The sequence below is a fragment of the Chiloscyllium plagiosum genome, chromosome 5 (assembly GCF_004010195.1).
Source record: "Chiloscyllium plagiosum isolate BGI_BamShark_2017 chromosome 5, ASM401019v2, whole genome shotgun sequence".
Lineage (NCBI taxonomy): Eukaryota > Metazoa > Chordata > Chondrichthyes > Orectolobiformes > Hemiscylliidae > Chiloscyllium > Chiloscyllium plagiosum.
The window spans coordinates 104624566-104643148 of NC_057714.1; the positions used below are offsets into that span (position 1 = coordinate 104624566).

At 42.4% G+C, this 18583-nt stretch overlaps 1 protein-coding gene across 6 annotated transcripts in view; it reads right to left on the reverse strand.

Annotated features, from left to right (window-relative positions):
- Nucleotides 1-247: 247 nt before the first annotated feature.
- dpp6a (dipeptidyl-peptidase 6a) overlaps nt 248-18583 on the reverse strand; it is a 1472261-nt gene continuing 1453925 nt past the window's right edge. For all 6 annotated transcript variants that reach the window (XM_043690726.1, XM_043690728.1, XM_043690729.1 and 3 more), the window contains exons 23-26: nt 15675-15733; nt 9769-9841; nt 5468-5541; nt 248-3141 (exon numbers count right to left, since the gene is read on the reverse strand). In XM_043690726.1, coding sequence (XP_043546661.1) covers nt 2995-3141; nt 5468-5541; nt 9769-9841; nt 15675-15733 — 353 coding nt within the window. In that variant the 3' untranslated portion in view covers nt 248-2994. The remainder of the gene's footprint in view (nt 3142-5467; nt 5542-9768; nt 9842-15674; nt 15734-18583) is intronic.

Below are 18583 nucleotides of genomic sequence, written 5' to 3' on the forward strand. Positions count from 1 at the left end.
AAACAACATTGTAATTGCACCTGATATGAACAGTTATTGATACTTTGACAGCAAGATTTTATAATATGGTTTTCTACTGTGACCGGTGCTAAACTGTAAAGTTGTGGTACAGGATCGGTAGTCATGTGGCAACGTGTTAGTACTTTGATGGCAATGCATTAGTCCTTCCATTGCTTCACATTTCTTTCTTAGTTCCCAAGCTTCTGTCTTCATCACAATGGTGAAACTGTCAGAGAATATTTTGTAATTAGATGAACCAGTATGAAAGTGCAAATGTTTAAAGGTCTAAAAGGATATTGGATGTAATTACTCCAAAAAACCGGATTAACTGTCATCATTCATATGGGTTCCTTCACACAGTCTGTGTTGTGAAGGACTCTTGGGCAAGATGACCAAGATCAGGAGTGATTTAAGCAATAGACTGATGCTATGAGGGTGCTTTTCAGAATGAGGATAAGGACACAAGGGCTAGGTTTTCCCAACCTTGGAGACGGGGGTTGTGGGGCAAAGAAAATGGCAGTCTAAATCAGATCACTCCTCACCACCTTCCTCCCTTTACCAAGGTGGTAAATGCCCATGTGAAGCAGCTTCCCAACAGCAGCCACCAGCGCCAGAGGTTCCAAGGCCAAATGACAAGGACTACGGGAGGTCGAAAGCTTTCCACCATCTTTCATTATCCCGTAAAAAGGGGTTTGCCATCCACCTTAAAGTTCCTGCTGGCTGTGGGCATCATGGTTCCATTAAATATATGTAGGCAGCCAAGAGTGCTCCATGGTAGCTGCCACCTCTGCCAGCCTGACTTTACTGTGGGCCCTTTGATTGCACCTGGAGTCTTGAGCGTTCACTCCTCTTCTCTAATAAGACGTCAAGCATTGAAGTAGTCGGTTAGGAGGCCGCTAGGAAGCAATGGGCTTGAAAACCCCCAGTACAGGCCTGGTGTTGAGGTCTGAACTCCAGCAAGAAAATCCAGCCCTTGGTTGTCTAGTCTAATGTTACAACTGGTATCCTCATGGTTCTGAAATCAAAGGAGCCTAAGCAAAGGGGAGACATTGAGATTCCTAGGTGGGAGGGTTACATTGCAAAATGAGCCATTTACTAAACCTGTAGTCAGAACACAAAAACCCATAAATCGGAGATGATTTCATGAGGAATTGTCCACATTGTTGATCGTCTGAGCGCTACATCAACCTTTTCTTTTGTTCCACAAATGACAATATTTTTCACCCCCTCTCCACCCTCATTTATTTTCAGAATAATTAAAAAATATAACCAATAATATTTTTCACAAATCACAACAATATTCAGTACGTGAGCTCCAACAGTAACTTGGACGTAAAATATGTTAGGATGCTTTTTTTGCCATTTTATTTAAGAACATATACAAAACCTTAATGACTTGATTATTGTTGTCCATCTATCCTTGTCACTTATGATGGCTAAGCATAAAGTTGTATTGCAAAATAACAAGATTAACTGGGGCAAATTAGACGATGGATACAGTTTCTCTGGGGTGCAGAGATCAAATCAATGAGTGACTTGAACTTGCAATGTAATTATTGCATACAGACCGTTAAAGGTATATTACCGAACACCAACCTAATTCAATGAGAAATGTGATGGAGATGGAGAAGGCAACTCTGTTGATGTATGATAGCTATAGAGCAAAGAAAACAGGGATACATGAAAATAAAAGTTCACATTGCTAAATAAGAGCAACATTGCAACTGTACACCGAAAGCAAGCACTTTGCAATCATTCCGGAGATGGTGAGGTGTGTTGCCATGCACGGATGAATGTTATAAGACTGTCACACAACATACAAAGAAGAAAGGCATTTGGAAACCTGCAACATTATTGTCAGCATCAAGGATATACATTCATTAAAGTAACAGCAAAGGAACTCTGAACTTCACAGCTGGCTTTCAATGTTCCTGCTGGAATGGGGTGAACTGGAGATGAATGTGGAACTTTGTGCACACATTCAGAAGAGAAGAAAAGAAAAAACTTTACATTCACACAACAAAGGAATGGCAGCTGAGTGTATTTGGACAATGCAGCCCCACGTTGAGTAAAACCAAATGGCTTCAAACTGCGGAATTACAAGCAAAACCTTAAACATCTGCCATGATAGCAATGGAACTGCCTTATGGACAGAGGTAATTGCAAATCACCAAGGTCCTGACAATACCTTAGAGGTGGGAATGGAGGCAAGAGCTATATATACAAAATATAGTGAATGTTAATCATTCTTGGGGTATGTGGTTGACATAATCAGGGAGGAGGGGCATATACAGCGAGGAGGCTATATCCCACCTGCAGATTTGTTCCATGAAAATCCAAATAGAGAGGAGGGGGTGTGGGATGGGTGCAGGAGGATAATTGAAATACAAATAATGGAGGCTCCACTTCAAGTGAAAGGATTTTCTTGTCTTACAGGTTGTGCTCTGAAACTGCTGCTTGTGCAGTTAGATTTCCACCTCACGCCATGAAACATTCGCTGATATACCGGGGTTAGGGGGAAGGGGGGGTGGTTTTACTGTTCTTCTCCATATCTAGAGTGACCCTGACAAGGCGTTTGCAGAGCATGTTGGGCCCTCTTGATCTACTCGACCTCTGAACCTAACGGCGCTTTCCTCCATCTTCCATTAAGTGTATTCTTTCATGCTCCCCCTTGGCATGTGAGAAATTACAAAGGTTGACACTTTAGGTTTCCAGGAAGGGGGAGGAAAATGGGTAGGAGAGGGAGGGGTTGGGGGGAAAGAGGCGGAGGGGTGGGGAGGGGTGGGAACGTCAGTTACACTGGAACAGTCAACCACTCTGATTGTTAATTTCATGCTGGAAGTTCTTCTGATGAGACCGCAGTGATGTCAGTGAAGCAGGCAGTTACTGCTCTCAGTCTTTGTAACATGCTAAACATAACACTGTTCTGGAAAACAAAATCAGTTGTGTTTTATAAAAGAGATGTTTGTGCTTGGCAAGCCGCTCAAAAACGATCTAGTCATCCTCTTCGTCCCCCACTTTCGATGTCTCTGTGTTCTTGTTTGGGCACCTAAAGCACTTCTCGAAGAACCTGATAATGGTTTTGTGTAGGTGCAGCCAGACTGTGGGTTTCTCCATGTAATGGCCTTCATCAGGATATATCTGCAAAAGGGTTAGATTTACACCTGAGTAATGCACTGCAGGAAATTAATGACAATGACAATAACCACTGACATTCATATGGTGCCTGTGTCATTCCCAAGCTGCTCCGCAATGGGTTTTATCAATCAACACTAATACCTTGCCTTGTATAGCGAGGCCTAGATTTTAACTTAAAACAGGCGTGAGGTTATCACTGCTCACTTTTATGAAAGAGGAAATCGGACAGAGTCCTTACAGATGGCATGGTGGCTCAGTGGTTAGCACTACTGCCTCACAATGTCAGGGAGCTGGGTTCAATTCCAGCCTTGGGCTATTGTCTGTGTGGAGCTTTCACATTCTCCCTGTGTCTGCATGGATTTCTTCAGGGTACTCTGGTTCCATCCCACAGTCCAAAGATGTGCAGGTTAGGTGAATCGGCCATTGCTAAATTGTCCATAGTGTCCAAGGATGTGCAGGCTAGGTGGGTTAACCATGGGAAATACAGGGATACTGTAATGGGGTAAGTACTAGTTTTGGTCACCCAGTTATAGGAAGGATATTATCAAGCTGGAGAGGGTTCAGAAGAGATTTACCAGGATGTTGCTGGGTGTAGAAGGCTCAAGTTATAAAGGAAGGCTGGGACATTTTTCACTGGAGTATAGGGGGTTGAGAAGTGACCTGACAGAAGTTTACAAAATAAAGAGAGGTATGGATAGAGCTAATGGTAGTTGCCTTTTCCATAAGTTGGGGAATTTCAAGTCTAGGGGGCACATTCTTAAGGTGAGAGGAGAGAGACTTAAGAAAGACCTAAGAGGTAAATCCTTTTACACAGATGGAGGTTCGAGTGTGGAATGACCTTCCTGAGGAAGTGCTGGATGTGGACACAGTTACAATGTTTAAAAGATATTTTGTGGTTACATAAATAGAGAAGGTTTGTAGGGATATGGGCCAGGAGCAGACAGATGGGACTCCTTTAGTTTGGGATTATGTTTGGCATGGGCTGGTTGGACCAAAGGGTCAATTTATGTGCTGTCTAACTCTATGGTTGGGATGCTCTTCATAGGGGCAGTGTGGACGCACTGGGCTGAGTGGTCTGCTTCCACTCTGTAGGGAATCGATGAAACTTCTTAGAGCATGTCCAATGAATCTCACTCTCCCTCTCTTTATTGTATCACGAAGATTTTCTTTCTCCTTCAAGTATACGTATTTTAGAGATGAACCACATTTTTTTATTAACTGGCACCTATGGGACCATGAATGTGCAACTAAATCAAATATTCTGATTAGTCAAGGGTCCACACAAAAACACACACTCAGTAATAGAGATGTACTGCAGGAAGCTATACAGATCACTGTTATGCTTTATTTACAGCATAAGTCATTTAAATGATAATACAACTGTGCCTTAAATAAAACATTCTGGCAAAGAGCCTCGTCACTCATATTCTCAATGGACTACTTGGAGATTGTGGTAATACAGTACACTTTGCATTATTTGAGGTATGTAATTTATGCTGGTTTATCGAGAGTTCTGGTTCATTTAAGGTGCCAGTTAAACCAAAGTTTGCTGTACACATTATTTTTCTGTTGGTCTTCAGGCAGTCATTACAAATCCTAAACATTGTTTGACTACATTGTTTTCCTCATGTTCCCTCAGGTTTTTCAGCCAATCAGTGTTAATCTGTCCCCTTTTGTTTTTGACCCCCTCAGCCAATGGAAACAGCTTCTCCTTATTTATGCTCTCCAAACCCTTCATGACTTGAAACATCTCTATCGCATCTCCTCTCAGCCTTCACTGTTCCAAGGAGAACAATCTAGGTCCTCCATTTAATCCACACAATTTTTCTTCTTCTTCATTCTTTCATGGGATGTATCATTGTCTAGGTTGGCATTGGCTGTCCATCCCTAATTGAACTTGAGCTGAGTGGCTTGTCAGGTCATTTCAGAGGGTATTTAAGAATCTACTATATTGATGTGTATCTAGAGTCATACGTAGGCCAGACCATGTAAGGATGAGATTTTCTACCCCAAATAACTTTAGTGAACCAATCTGTTCTTAATATAACAACTAGCAATAGTTGCCATGATCACAATGACTGGGACGACCTTTATATTCCAGATTTATTAAGAATTCAAATTCCACCAGCTTCTCTGAATTAGCATTAAGCATCAGTTTGAACCACTGTGCCACCATATCTCCCATGAGGTTGTGGGTTTTTGGTGAACCAGCAAGCCAAATTATTGATCAGCGTACACAAGTTCAAATCCTACCATGTAGATTGAGAAGGAAAGCCATCCTTTATAATTCAATATAGTAACTCTGTAAGGCACTGCAAACATAACATACCTGCAATGAATAGTTAGCCTTTGCACTGATTAAGTGGGTTATAAGATCTGCTGTATGTTGGAAATGGACAGTTTCTGAAAAAGGAAAAGATGCAGTCATGAGATAGAAAAACAATACAAACTAAGTCCTGCAAGCTGAAGTAAAGGAAACAAATAGTGGAAGTAAACAGCAAGATTATCAGGTTTTGAAGAAAAAACAAATAGCAAGGAAGATCTACAAAATGTGAGGAATATACCAATGGCCCATTCAGCCTTTCAAAGCTCCTCCTCCATTCATTTCAATTCTGACTGATCTGTATGTTAATCTCCAGTTACCTGCTGCAGTTCTACCACCACTTAATACCCTTGGCTTAACTAAAATATAATGATTTCAGATTTGACATTTTCAATTGATCGAACAACATTTTCGGACAGAGTTCCAGATTTTCACCATCTTCCTCATGAAGAAATGCTTCCTGATGACAGCCATGAATGTTCTGGCTTCAATTTTAACATATATTTTCCTTTTGTCACTGCCCAAATGAATAGTTTCTCCCCAAGTACCCAATCAATTCTTTCAGTCATCTTTAACCCCTCAATAATATTACTCATGAACTTTTCATATTCTGGGAAACAGAAGCTCTGCCTGTGCAACATTATCTTATAATTCTTTTGCTCCAGGAGCCATTCTAGAAGATCTGGATACGACCCTCTCCCAATAAATCCTTTACTGGGGTGCTGTGCCCAAAACCATCTTCCTTCCAATGCTGGATGTGACGATGCTGTCAATTTAAGAGATTATTTTGTCCTAGTTTTTATTTTTGAAGAGAGATTGTAAGGCAGAGGTTGAAAGAAATTGTCTCTAAGTAAGTAAACAATTTGTGAAGCTTTGGGATGTTTTTAAAGTTAGAACATTAGAAGCAGCCTGGGTGTGGCCAGCTCTCACAGATCAGGCTTTCTAGTTTTAGATTCAGTTTTATGGAATCCCAACAGTATGGAATCAGGCCCTTTGGCCCAACAGGTCCACACCGACCCTCTAAAGAGTAACCCACCCAAACCCATTCCCCTACCATCACCCCTGACTAATGCACGTAACCTACTCATCCCTGAACATTATGGGCAATTTAGCATGGCTAATCCACCAAACCTGCACATATTTGGACTGCGGGAGGAAAACGGAGTACCCGGACATGGGGAGAATGTGCAAACTCCAAGCAGACAGTCACCCAAGGCCAGAATCGAACCCAGGTCCCTGATGCTGTGAGGCAGCTGTGCTAATTACTGAGCCACCATGCTGCCTCTTTGGAGTCTCAAACATGTTGGAAACTTCAGTGAATGTCTCATGGCTGCTATTTTCTCTGTATTTTCTCTCGATGCTTTTTTTCCTCCTAGATTGGAGAACTGCATGCAAGAATATATTTCTGAATTTGTCTTTTTTCCAAGGGGTGTGTTTATGGGATGCTACTATATTAGACCAGCTAATTAGTAATAGGCACTGTATGTATGATTCTGTTAAGTTTTCCAATAGTTAAGTTATTTTAATTTCCTCCTTCTTTTGTTTGTATTTTAACTATAGTTTTTAAATAAATTGGTTAAACTATTCTGTGTTAGGCAAAACACAGTCACATTGTATCTGGAACATAGTACTTCACATCCATCTGTAAAATAAGAAAATGTTGGCGTCGAGGCTACCTTCTTAAAAATATTTTGAGGGGGTGCGATCTGGTCCATAACATGGACAACCTGTTGTAGGCTTTCACTGTGCTGTGCTTGTAAAATATAGATTTACCCTCATCCTGTAAGATAAATAGACTTCTGACTTGAGTTTGATGTAATCTATCATTTAATGAACTGCTGTTCAAACTAAGATTCTATCATTTCTTGTATCAGAAAATGCAGCCAAATGTATAGTGATATATCAGACCACTCATCCTTAAATTACTGAAACTTCTGTAATTGGACGATAGCTTGCTTTTCTTAGCAAACTGTTGAGACTTAGTGAGATAATTATCATTTGGCTGTCAGTGAGTAGGTCTAACACTTCTGAACATTTCAATGTGTGAATCTAAAATGGCCATTTCCAATTGTCTGCCATTATCCTGTTCATTTATATCTTGTTTGGAGAGTACAGATCGATTGAAGAGGTCCCACAACAAATTCAGTCTACTTCATTCGAAGCAGGGCAAACACAGAGCTTGAGTGTGCAATAGGGCTGAATATTTTAAACTTAGGGTTCAGCATACCCAAAAGCAGCTCAGTGATGGAGGAGAATCTTGAACAAGTCTTGCTTCAAGAAATTGAGGTCTGTTCAATCAAGACTCAACACAAGAGCAGAATTCCTCTCAGATTAATCCTGCAAATCTGAGAGGAAATACAGCGCATAGAGTCTTAGGGCGGAATCTTATAGTGGTCTGAATGTTGGGGGCAGTGTTGAGATTTGCAGCACAATTGGACAAGAAGCCAGCAAGGCCTATTTGACATCGGGACTAACTCGCTGCATTATTTATGTATCTGTTGGCTGTGAAAGTGAGTTTCTCGCTAGGCAGCTGTGAGTTTCTTTGAAGGATATTTCAATCAAGATTCTTGCAACCTAACATCAGAGGGTTTGACTATAGCTTTAATGCTGTTTAATCTGTTTTCCACTGCTGTGTCTCAAGCTTAGATGTTTCTCATCAATCTGTTCAGAGACATTACCACACACATCTGGAGTGCGTAGGACTATAATCCAGGTTCCTTGGTCTAGAGGTAGGGACACAACCATTTCACCACAAAATACCTCCATGTATTATTGATCATCCTCTCCAGATGTGTTATTACACATCTCTGGAGCAGGTGGGACTTGAACCCAGGCTCAGAGGTAGGGATACTACTGCAGTGCTGTAAGAACCTTTGGTCTCATTCAGATGAACTTGGCGTCAGCTGCTGAGTCGAGAGAAGTTTAACATTTAAGGGTGTAAGCCTTGGGAATCCATCTCATGGATCTGGATCTATGAACCCTGACATTCCTAGGGTTTTGGGAATGGTGAGGGGAGGCTTGGCTAATTTAACAAACGGTTCTCATTGAATATTTCTCCTTCTGTTTCCCTTGCCTGCAGTGACAATGGTGCAAGAGCCTGGGGATTGGCTGAGAACAGGTCACTGATTACTGTTACTATGAGAGGCTGCTGTGGGCAGCAAGGAGTCAGTGGGCTTTCCTGAAGGACATGAGGGAAGGGGAGCATTCCTTCTCTTCCATGCTCGTGGGAACAGCCATAAAAACCACAATACCTCTGGAGCCAGGTTCTCGTGTTTCCTAAATGCTGCTGGGCATCCCATGTCCATGTAATAGGACTTGCATGGAGGCAGAGTTTTCCCTCTCTACTGCATCCAGAAATGGCAGGAAGTGGATTGGCACCTACACCATCACACTCAATCACAGCAGTGGAGTGGAGCAGAAGGAAGCCATTCAGCCCATTGTGTTTGCATTGGCTCTTTAAACAATCATGATTACCCAGTGTAAATCTCCTGCCTCTTCCCCATCCCCTTGTATACAATGTTGATCCACAAAATTATCCAGGGCCCTCTGTAATGCCTCCCGCCTCAGGCAACTGTCTGTATGGAGTTTGCACATTCTCCCCGGGTTTCCTCCGGGTGCTCCGGTTTCCTCCCACAGTCCAAAGATGTGCGGGTCAGGTGAATTGGCCATGCTAAATTGCCCGCAGTGTTAGGGAAAGAGGGGAATGGGTCATGGGTGGGTTGCTCTTCAGAGAGTCGGTGTGGACTTGTTGGGCCGAAGGACCTGTTTCCACACTGTAAGTAGTTTAATCTAATCAAGTTACAGGGAAAAAGCAGGAAAGTGGAGTTGAACATTATCATGGCCTATGTCTAGTGATTTTAGGTCCTTTTCTTAATTGTGTTAAAGAAAGTTAAATGTTGGAAAATTTCTTGCTCCCTCAATTTTAACCCTTGTCTCTAACTCTTCCTCAGAATCACAAAGTCATGACAGTGCAGCAAGTGGCTTTTGGCTCATTGTGCCTGAGCTGTGCTCTCCATGTAAAGACCTTTCCTGGCTGTGTGTAAGCCGACAATTGAGGCTGAATGGTCAAAGAGCAGAGGAATTCTGAGCAAAATGATTGCTTGCAACTGAACCTCAAAAACCCCAAATAGCCACCATTTGAGGAACAGCCAAGCTTTGCTAAGGTTCAGCCACGGTAGATCAGCACCGATTGATCACCCCGACAGTGAGCAGATGTCTGAGCCCTCCCACAGAAACCCTCCCCACACGATTTCAGGTCAGAGATTGTTACTGAGAACTCATGGAATTTCACTTGTCCACACTCTTACCATCTGCAGTTCCATGGATTAGCAGCAATTCTTCCTCTTGGAGTCGGGTCACTCGATATTCTAATTCCGACATCTACAAATGAAGCAGGAAGACATGTTGGTGCTTGATGATGCAATGTGTCTATAATTAGTGATCGGAAGTTACCATCTTGAATCTGAAGCTTTTCTTTTCTAGGAGAAAGTGAGGACTGCAGATGCTGGAGACCAGAGTTGAAAAATGTGGTGCTGGAAAAACACAGCAGGCCAGGCAGCATCCGAAGAGCAGGAGAATTGATGTTTCGGGCATGAGCCCTTCTTCAGGCTTTTCTATTCTAGTCAAGCAACAGAAGTCGATCTAATTGAGACCAGGTACACTGAGTAGATCCGTCTAATTACTGATATTGTAATGTATTAGTGTAGCCTGAAATATTAACACTGTATTTTCACAGATGCTGTCTTGTCCCCCATTTGCTGCTTATACTTCTACTGTCCCTTTCCTATAGTAAACTAAAAGTAAATTTCCATTTTGCAGCAATTTATCTCTCCACAAGATCTCCCATTCTTAGAAACAAAACATTGAAGGCTCACAGCTGGTATAGGGATTTCTTTGCAAAAGGAGAAATGTTGAAGTGTCAGAAATTGGCTCCAACAGAATGCTTTGATTTAACAAATCAAAGTTCACACTGAAGCAAGTGTCCTGAGGAGGGAGCTCCTGTCAGACAGGATGGCTGAAATCCTTGGAAATTGGTTCCAACTGGAATAGTGGAACCATTTGTTTATGTTTTAACTGTCAATGGGAAGTGGGATTGCTGAGTAGACCACCATTTCTTGTCCATCTCTCATTATTAAGGGCCAACCTCATTGCTGTGGGTCTTGACTCACATGTAGGCCAGACTAGGTGAGCAGTTCACTTGTTTGCCCATGGGATATGGATGTCCCTCGCTGGCCAATATTTATTGCCCAATGCGAGTTAACTGGTGATGATGAACTGTCTTCTCAAGCCAATGCAGCCCATACACTGTAGGTTGACCCACATTGTTGTTAGGGAGGGAATTTCAGGATTTTCACCCAACAATTATAAACGAATGTCGATACAGACTCATAGTCATGGAGATGTACGGCACGGAAACAGACCCTTCTGTCCAACTTGTCCATGCCAGCCAGATATTCTACATTAATCTAGTCCCATTGGCCAGCACTTGGCCCATATCCCTCTAAACTTTCTGGATACTCTTTGGAGGGTCAGTGTGGACTTGTTTTGTCAAATGGCCTGTTTCCACACTGTAGCAATTCTACGATTCTATGATAAACCCTTCCTATTCATACACCCAGCCAGATGCCTTTTAAATATTGTAATTGTACCAGCTTCCACCACTTCCTCTGGCAGCTCATTCCATACACATCCACCCTCGATGTGAAAAAAGTTGCCTCATAGGTCCCTTTTAAATTTTTCTCCTCTCACCTTAAACCTAGGCTCTCTACATTTTAGACTCTCCTATCCTGGGGAACAGACTATTCACCCTATCCATTCCCCCTCCCCTGATTTTTTAAACTTCTTTATGGTTACCCCTCATCCTCTGATCCTCGAGGGGAAGATATATTTCTAAGTCAGGATGGTGAATGACTTGTTGGTGGTGGTGTTCCCATGTATCTGCTGCCCTCGTCCTTCTAAATGGAAGTGGGTTCAATGTTATTACATCAGTATTCTCCTACGTAGCATTGTTCAGATCGACACATCTTGCAGTTCCATTCATTCCTCTTTCTTGAAGAACTCTCTCACCTCCCCATCTGAACAGCCAACACTTATCTATTGCCATTGCCCTTTCACATGCCTCACAGTCATAGTCCCATCTTCCTATACAAGTCATTACAAACACTTACACCTCTCTAGTCTCTTTTTTTTCTCTCTCTCTCTCTCTCTCTGCAGGCGAAGAATACACCCAACCTGGTGCATTGCAGGGTCAAGGGTTGAAGTGGATGGAGTCTGGGGGAGGGTGGCAGTGCTGATCCAGTTGCTCCACCAGGAAGGGATGATGTTCCAGGAGGGTTGCAGATGCCAGTGGCCTCCTGCTGTGACAGTGTGAGGCGCCAGTGCACGGACACTTGGGGAAAACTGACCCTCAACTGCCACTGAACAGATTCAAGAACCGCTTCTTCCTTGCTTTTATCAGATTTCTGAATGAACCTCTCAAATGTTAATTCTGATCTCTCTCTGCACCTTCTTTGTGGCTGTAACACTGTAGTCTGCTACCTTGATGCACTTTGTATGGTACGATCTGGCTATATAGGACTCAAAACAACACTCTTCACTGTAAATGTGGCAACAATCAAGCAGGGACTCTCACCCCATTTGCCCTGTGGTGGAGGAGAAGGAGAATTGTTGCTATGGGCAGTACTGTCGCTTCTCTTGTCCCTCGTCAGAGATGGACAGTGGAGTGTTCCAGCTGCTCCTGTGCAGGGAAGTGTAACCAAACACTTGTGTAATGCCTTCCAGGCAGTTGGTCGGGACCTGCCAAGCTGTATTTGAGGCTATGGGAGCACTGGAACAGAGGCCCATCACTGACCATGGCTGGAGCACTTCAATATCACTGATCAAAGTCTCCGCAACCTGTCAGTTTCACTGAGGAAGCTGGCCCCACAGTGATTCTGACCCTGCTGACAGGGCCAGCTGCTCTGCTTGGGAAATCCCGAATGCACGGGTAAAGTTGATGCTAAAGCTGCAGCTAACACCAAATCTCAGTGCTTTTAATTGCTCTTTCATTTCATCCCAAGGAGGTGTCCCTCTCCTCTTCAATTCACATAAACCTGGGAGAAGGCAGGTTAATGCTGGGATCCCAAACTGATGTCACCTTTAGGGGACCTAACTACCTGAATATGTGCAAACCCACCTCCCCTTGCCTGTAAAAGTTACCACTGTAGTCAGCAGTTCTTGAGCAAATGTGACTAGTTATTTATTATGGTCTTTTGCGCAGGAAAATCAAATCCCTACTGAGATATAAGGACTTCTACCTGCTCACTGTACCAAACTGACATGGTAGTAATAGTTACCTTTACTTATACGGTCTAATGTACTTTTAACTTTCCAAAGAATGTTCTTCATCCCTTTAACCTCTTCCTGCCAGTGTCCCATAATTCTATGCAGGCTGCAATTTGTTTTTAGCCAAATAACCATTCACCAGCTCTAAATACATTCACATTAATCTCTCTCACTCAGCAAAACAGATATATCCACTCTGGGGGGGCTTTTGTAATGGGTACAATGGGCAGGTAACAACTTGCTGTCTGGAAATCAAATCACTTCCATTCTTAGCAGGTGAAATCAAGGGAGCTGAACCTCATGGGATCAGTTTTTAAAAGAAATAAACTTGTTTGAGAAAGTCTAGCAAGCTAGAAAAGGAGATTGGTTAGCTCAGTTGACTGGATAGCTGGTTTGCAATACAGAAAAATGCCAATAGCATGGGTTTAATTTCTGCATTGGCTGATGTTATTATGAAGAATTCTCTTTTTCAACCTTTCCACTCACCACCACCATTTGTCAGTCTTGAATGAGAGAGCAGTTCTATGGTCTGGTAAGATTATGGTCTCTTTACCTTCACCAAGCTAAAACTGCATAAAAATTAACTCATCAAACAGCCTTAAGAACATACTTAATAAATTTGCAACATACAGTCCATCTGTGCATAAGATGAGGCACATAGAAATATAGAAACCAGGAGCAGGTGTAGGTTACTTAGCTCTTCAAGCCTGTTCCACCATTCAATATGATCATTGCCAGACATCCAACCCAGTTCCTGCCTTCTCCCTGTACCCATTGATCCCTTTAGCATTAAGAATTATTTCTGTTGCGTTCTTGAAAATATTTGATGCTTCAGCCTCAACTGCTTTTTGTGGCAGAGAATTCCATTCTCTGGGTGAAGAAGTTTCTCCTCATCTAAGTCCTAAATGGCTTACTCTGCATCTTTAGACTGTGGCCTGCGGTTCTAGGCTCCTGGGCTATTGAGAACATCCTGTGCTTACCATATCTCATTCTGTTAGAATTTTATACATTTCTGTGAGACCTCCCCTTGATTCTTCTAAACTCAAGTAAATATAGCCCTAACTGATCCAGTCTCTCCTCATACGCCAGTCCTGCCATCCCAGGAATCATTGAGGAGAAAGTGAGGTCTGCAGATGCTGGAGATCAGAGATGGAAATGTGTTGCTGGAAAAGCGCAGCAGGTCAGGCAGCATCCAGGGAACAGGAGAATCGACGTTTCGGGCATTAGCCCTTCTTCTGAAGAAGGGCTAATGCCCGAAACGTCGATTCTCCTGTTCCCTGGATGCTGCCTGACCTGCTGCGCTTTTCCAGCAACACATTTCCATCCCAGGAATCAGTCTGGTAAACCTTTGTTGCACTCCCTCTATTGCCAGTACATCCTTCCTCAGATAAGGAGACACAACTGCACTCAATACTCCAATATGGTCTCCCCAAGGTACTATAGAATTGCAATAAGACCCCCCTACTCCTGTACTCGAATCAGCTCACTATGAAGGACAACATTTGCCGTTTTCACTGTCTGCTGCTCCTGCAGCCACAGGTGTACAAGGACACACAGGGATCATTGCATCTTGCCCTTTTCTAATCTACTGCTATTCAGATAATAATTTGCTTCCCTGTTTTTGCTACTGAAAGTGGCTAAGCTCATATTTATTCACATGATACTGCATCTGCCATGCATTTACACATTCACTCAGCCTGCCCAAATTACAATGAAGCATCTCTGCATCTTCCCCACAGTATACTCTCCAACTCAGTTTTGTGGTGCCTCCAAATGTGAAGATATTACATTGAGTTCCTTCATCTAAATCATTCATTCGAAGTGTGAGTAGGAGTTCAAGCACTGATCTCTGTGGTTCCACACCAGTCATTGCCTGAAAAAGACCTGTTTTTCCTGCTCTTTGTTTCCTTGCCTGCCAATATCGCAGTTTGCTATCCATGAACATTACCTCCAATTCCATGTGCTTTCAATTTAAGTGTTAATCTCTCACATGGGACCTATCAAAAGTCTTCTGAAGGTCCAAATAAACCACATCCATTTGTTCCCCCTTTATCAACTCCACTATGTTATGTCCTCGGAAAATTCCAGTAGAATGGTGGCCCAGACTTGATGGGCTGAAGGGTCTCTTCATTATGATTTTATGATGCAAGGCTCCCAAACAGCATGTGCTAATGATCAGATAATTGTGTTGCAAGTGGTGTTAATTGAGGGATAAATAGTGGCAAGCACATTGATGGTAACTCTCCAGCTCTCCTTTGAAATAGCACCATGGAATCTGTAAAATCTATTTGAACAGGCAGATGGTTTAATAGCTCAAACTTTTAAAAAGGTCTTTTGGAACAGCGAGCAATGAATTACTGTAGAAGTCAGAAAGATTACTGCATGCCCCTGCTTTGTGTAATTCAACAAAGTAATAGCCTTAATGTGGCATTCATGATTATTGGCAAGTATTATGTTGGCTTCAATGATATTCAATTAAACTCACTGACCCATTCGGAACACTGAGCTAAATATCCAAGCAAAGTGGATTAAAGCTATCTGCCAAATCTTCTTAATTAAAGGGATATCAGAGAAGAATGCAGAATTATTAACAAATGGAAAGCTTCATATACTTCATGAAATGTTTATTATCTCTTCAGGGGCTGAAATGCCAAGAAGAAAAGGAAAGATATAATCATAGGCAGGCCAGCACATCAGTGTGATTAAGAGAATTTGCAGTTGGGTGTATTGTGGAGATTGAGGCACCCACTCCATTATCAAACTCACACTAAAGGGGGCTTGTCTAGGCTCTGTGCTCAGGTGCAGCACATTGAATGAAAACCCCTGTAATAGGCATGATTAACTAGTGGAAAAGAGTCCAAAAATCTAGGTGAAGTTTCATTGAACTTACCCCATACCCTCTGTCAGCTCTGCTGAGTGTACCAAAATAGCGCTCAGTGAATGCAGAGGCTGTGAAGAAAGAAATAGCAGGTCAGGTGTGCAAAGAAATGCCGCAGATCTAAAAAGAACTAAAACTATAACCTTCTCAAAAACTGAAATTACTGGAGAAATTCAGCTGTCCTGGCAGCATCTGTGGCAAGAGAAATAGAGTTAATGTTTCAGGTACAGTGAAACTTGAAAGGGTTAAAAAAAAATTTACAAGGATGTTGCCAAGATTGGAAGGTTTGAGCTATAGGAAGAGGCTGAATTGGCTAGGGCTGTTTTCCCTGGAGCATTGGAGGCTGGGGTTGGTGGGGGGAACCTTATTATACAGTTTTATAAAATCATGAATGGCCCAGATAGGATCAATAGACAAGGTCTTTTCCCTGGGATGGGCGAGACCAGAACTAGAAGACATATGTTTAGGGTGAGAGGGGAAAGATTTAAAAGGGACCTCAGGGGCAGCTTTTTCATGGAGAGGGTGGTGCGTGTATGGAATGAGATGCCAGAGGAAGTGATGGAGGCTGGTACAATTACAAGGCATCTGGTACATGAATAGGAAGGGTTCAGAGGGATATGGCCAAGTGCTGGCAAATGGAGCTAGATTAATTTAGGATATCTGGTCAGTATGGACGAGTTGGACCAAAGGTTCTGTTTCAGTGCTGTACATCTCTAAGACTCTATGATCCTTCTTCAGAACTGATGGTAGCTAGGAAATGATTGGTATATGTGCTAAAGACAGGGGGTGGAGGTCAGGAAGGTAAAAGAGTAAGTGATAGGTGGATCAGTGCCTAGAGGAAGAGAAAGACAGTTAGACAAAGGGATTGGTAATGGTGAGCCAGGGAGAAATAAAAACTGATAATGGGAACCAGTAGTACATGAAAATGGGTTGGATGTGCTAAAAGCAGCCTATGTTATGATAGGTCCTGGGGTGTGGGAATCTGTAGATGTCATGGAAGAAGATGTCCATACCCTAAAATTATTGAACTCAATATTGAGTCCTGAAGGCTGCAAGTGCCCAACGTGGAAAATGGGATGCTGTTCTTTCAGCTTGTGATGAGTCTTGTTGGAGCACTGTAATCAATTCAGGACCTGAACTGTCCATGTCTTTTAGTCACCGTCTCCATTTATCGCTTATTTCTTTACCCCTGCCCTCCTGTCTTCAGCCATATACAATATACCAACTTTTCCTCACTACCATCAGTTCTGAAGCAGGGACACTGGACCTGAAAGATTAACTGTTTCTCTCGCTTCTGATGCTGCCAGACCTCCTGAGTTTCTCCAGTGATTTCTGCTTGTTTCAGATTGCCAGCACCCACAGTTCTTTATTTTACAATAACCTCCTTTGTTTGTCTGTAAACATTTGGCTGCAAAGGAGGACGTATCAATATTATAAATCAACATGATAGTGTGCGACTGGCTGGATACACTGGCAAATCACATACATGCATACATTCATATTTTCAGTAGATACAGCTTCCATCAAAATAGCAGCAAGTCATAAAAATATGATTTAAACGCTAATATTATGAGAAGCCAGTTATCTGATTGCATATGATCAAAGTTGGGATGGAGTTAAAGATGGGAATACAAGCTTCCCAATGGGTCAGCTGGTTTTTTTCACTGATGCTGATCTATCTGGTACTGAGCTGACTTCAGCTCGGTTACTGGTTGTACCAATAGATTCTCAGTGCCCTGAGATAGGAAGGGAACACTCATCCAGGGTTCTGGCTACTTATAACATTAGGATTGAGTGTAGCGTTGAGTAAGTGAACATCACTCCATAAAAGTAAATGACTGCCTGGAAGATTCAGACCCAGGATAATAATAATAGAAAACCTTTTACTAATACATTAGGCTTGTTGCTTTGGCAAATAAAGTCATTCTTTTTTTAGTACAGGTTTTGCAGGTTGAGAGTGTAATAGGCCGGCCTTTATCTCGGTAAAGTTAAAAATCACACAACACCAGGTTTTAGTTCAACAGGTTTATTTGGAAGCACGAGCTTTCTGTGCACTGCTCCTTCATCAGGTGGCTGTGGTGCAGGACCATAAGACACAGAATTTATAGCAAAAGATTACAGTGTTATGCAACTGAAATGATATATTGAACAAACCTGAACTGTTGTTAAGTCTTTCACCTTTTAGAATGGGTTGCAGCTTTCGGTTCTTTAATAAGTAAATCCTAGAAGTTCTTTAAAGTCACATTCTCAAGATAATTTAGGGTTTTATAAAAAAAAGGAGACATCTCAGCTTAGATAATGCATTAAAGGTGTGAGGTTAGAGTATATCTGTCTGCCAATCTTGAGTCAGATTGGTTCTATTTCCAAATTAGGAATTTATAAAATATTACATGGATTGACTGCCTGCAGATTGTGTGCTTTTTGAGCAAAATAGAATGTGGCTGCAAATATAATTCTGCAAATGCAAATTCACCCCATAGACTTATATGTGTCTGTGTGCATGAGAGAGAGGGAGAGTGTGCGTGTGTATGTGCTTGGTAAAGTGTGTGTGTGAGTGTGATGGAGTATGAGCCTGTGAGAGGATGTGTGGGGTGGGCGTGAGTATGGGTGAGTGTATGTGTGTGTGTATGAGAGATAGGATGTGTATGAGGGTCTGCATGGGTGTGTGAGTATGTAAGAGTGTGTGTGTCTGTGTGAGAGTGTGTGTATGTGCGTGAGTGTACAGTGTAGTGGGGTCACACATGCAAACACTCTCATGTGCACTCATACTCACACGCACACACACTCTCTCTCTGTCATGCATATGAGCGTGTGCACACACACACGCGTAAGTCTATGAGATGAATTTGCGTTTGCAGAATTATATTTGTAGATACATTCCATTTTGCTCAAAAAGATCACAATCTGTAGGCAGTCAATCC